The sequence below is a fragment of the Charadrius vociferus genome, unplaced genomic scaffold (genome assembly GCF_000708025.1).
Source record: "Charadrius vociferus isolate BGI_N301 unplaced genomic scaffold, ASM70802v2 scaffold277, whole genome shotgun sequence".
In the NCBI taxonomy this organism is placed as follows: Eukaryota; Metazoa; Chordata; class Aves; order Charadriiformes; family Charadriidae; genus Charadrius; species Charadrius vociferus.
In genome coordinates this window covers 236,383-238,132 of record NW_009649183.1, presented here as the reverse complement: position 1 = coordinate 238,132, position 1,750 = coordinate 236,383, and the positions used below count along the sequence as shown (strand labels likewise).

The 1,750-nt window shown below is 58.5% G+C and overlaps 1 protein-coding gene across 1 annotated transcript in view; it reads left to right on the top strand.

Moving 5' to 3' along the window:
• NBEAL2 (neurobeachin-like 2) overlaps positions 1-1,750 on the top strand; it is a gene marked incomplete at its 5' end in the record, with an annotated part of 22,232 nt that overhangs the window by 1,048 nt on the left and 19,434 nt on the right. The window contains 2 exons of the mRNA XM_009888679.1: positions 208-291; positions 431-529. Coding sequence (XP_009886981.1) covers positions 208-291; positions 431-529 — 183 coding nt within the window. The remainder of the gene's footprint in view (positions 1-207; positions 292-430; positions 530-1,750) is intronic.

Below are 1,750 nucleotides of genomic sequence, written 5' to 3'. Positions count from 1 at the left end.
CCCCCCCCCGTGCCCCACAGCTCTACCTCAGCAGCTCACGGGAGGCGGGTGAAGCCCAGGACAAGGTCCTCATGAGGCCACCAGATGGGGACGGGCTCCAGCAGGTATAGTGTGAGGCCACCCCATAAGCAAACTACCAGGCGTGGTGGGCTGTGTCCCTCCCCAACCCCGTGGCTCAGCAGACCCACCACTTCCATGTCTCCGTAGGTGTTCGACAGCAGCTCCGACGCCATCGCAGTCCACGCCATCGGGGTGCTCACCGCCATCATGAGCAACTCGCCCTCAGCCAAGGTGGGCAGTGGACTGGGGTGGGAGGGGACACCCCAAAAATGGCTGGGGTTGGGGGGTTTTCACGCTGTGGGGTGGACTGGGGTGAAAGCAGCACATGGTGGGGCTCGGTGCAGGGTCCCACGTGCCGGGGTGCTTGCAGGAGGTGTTCAAGGAGCGCATCGGCTATGCCCACCTCTATGAGGTCTTGAGGAGCCAGGGCCAGCCCACCCAACGCCTGCTCCAGGAGCTCCTCAACATGGTGAGCATGCCCACTTCTCCTCCACGCCCAGCAAAGCCCTAGGTGCTGGTGGTTCATGGTGGAACTCAGCCCCTAGCAGCCCTGTTCCTCACCCCCCAGTCCTCTCCACCTTGCTAGTTTCCCATCGGTTTCCTCCTGAGGGGTCCTGGGGCCATGGTTAGCTTGGAGTCATGCTCAGCTTTGGGGAGATTTGAACCCTTTCTGATGTGGTACTGCTTGCTCTGGTGCTGCTGGTTGCGCCAACATCTCAAACGTGCTTGATGCATGGGTGTCTCTGACATGCTTGATGCATGGGGGTTTCCAAAATGCTTGATGTGTGGGGCTCTCCAGGGCGCTTGATGCACAGCCGTCTCTGAAATGCTTGATGCACGGGGATCTCCAAGACCCATGATGCACGGGGATCTCCAAGACCCATGACGCATGGGGATCTCTGAGACCCTTGATGCACATGGGTTCTCCGAGACCCTTGATGCACGGGGATCTCCGAAACCCTTGATGTACATGGCTTCTCCAAGACCCTTGATGGACGGAGATCTCCAAGACTCTTCATGCATGGGGATCTCCGAGACCCTTGATGCGCAGGGGTCTCCAAGACCCTTGATACACATGGGATCTCCAAGACCTGTGATACACATGGGTTCTCCGAGACCCTTGATGCACATGGGTTCTCCAAGGCACTTGATGCACGGGCATCTCCAGGACCCTTGATGTGCATGGGTTCTCCAAGACCCTTGATGGACGGAGATCTCCAAGACTCTTCATGCATGGGGATCTCTGAGACCCTTGATGCATGAGAGTCTCCGAGACCATTGATGCGTGGAGATCTCCGAGACCCTTGATGCGTGGGGATCTCCGAGACCCTTGATGCGTGGGGATCTCCGAGACCCTTGATGCACATGGGATCTCCAAGACCCTTGATGCGCAGGGATCTCCAAGACCCATGATGCACATGTATCTTTGAGACCCGTGATGCGCAGGGGTCTCCGAGACTCTTGATGTACGGGGAATCTCCAAGACTTTTGATTCACAAGGGTCTGTGATAGGCTTGATCCATGGGAGTCTGCAAAGCGCTTGATGCACAGGGACTCTACCACCAGCCCAGGGTGACCAGTGGTAGGCTGAGTCCCTCTCCATGGGGTCAGGGCTGCACCGACCGGCTCTTGTATTTCGGCAGGCAGTGGAAGGCGACCACAGCTCCTTCCCGGTGCACCCCATCCGCAA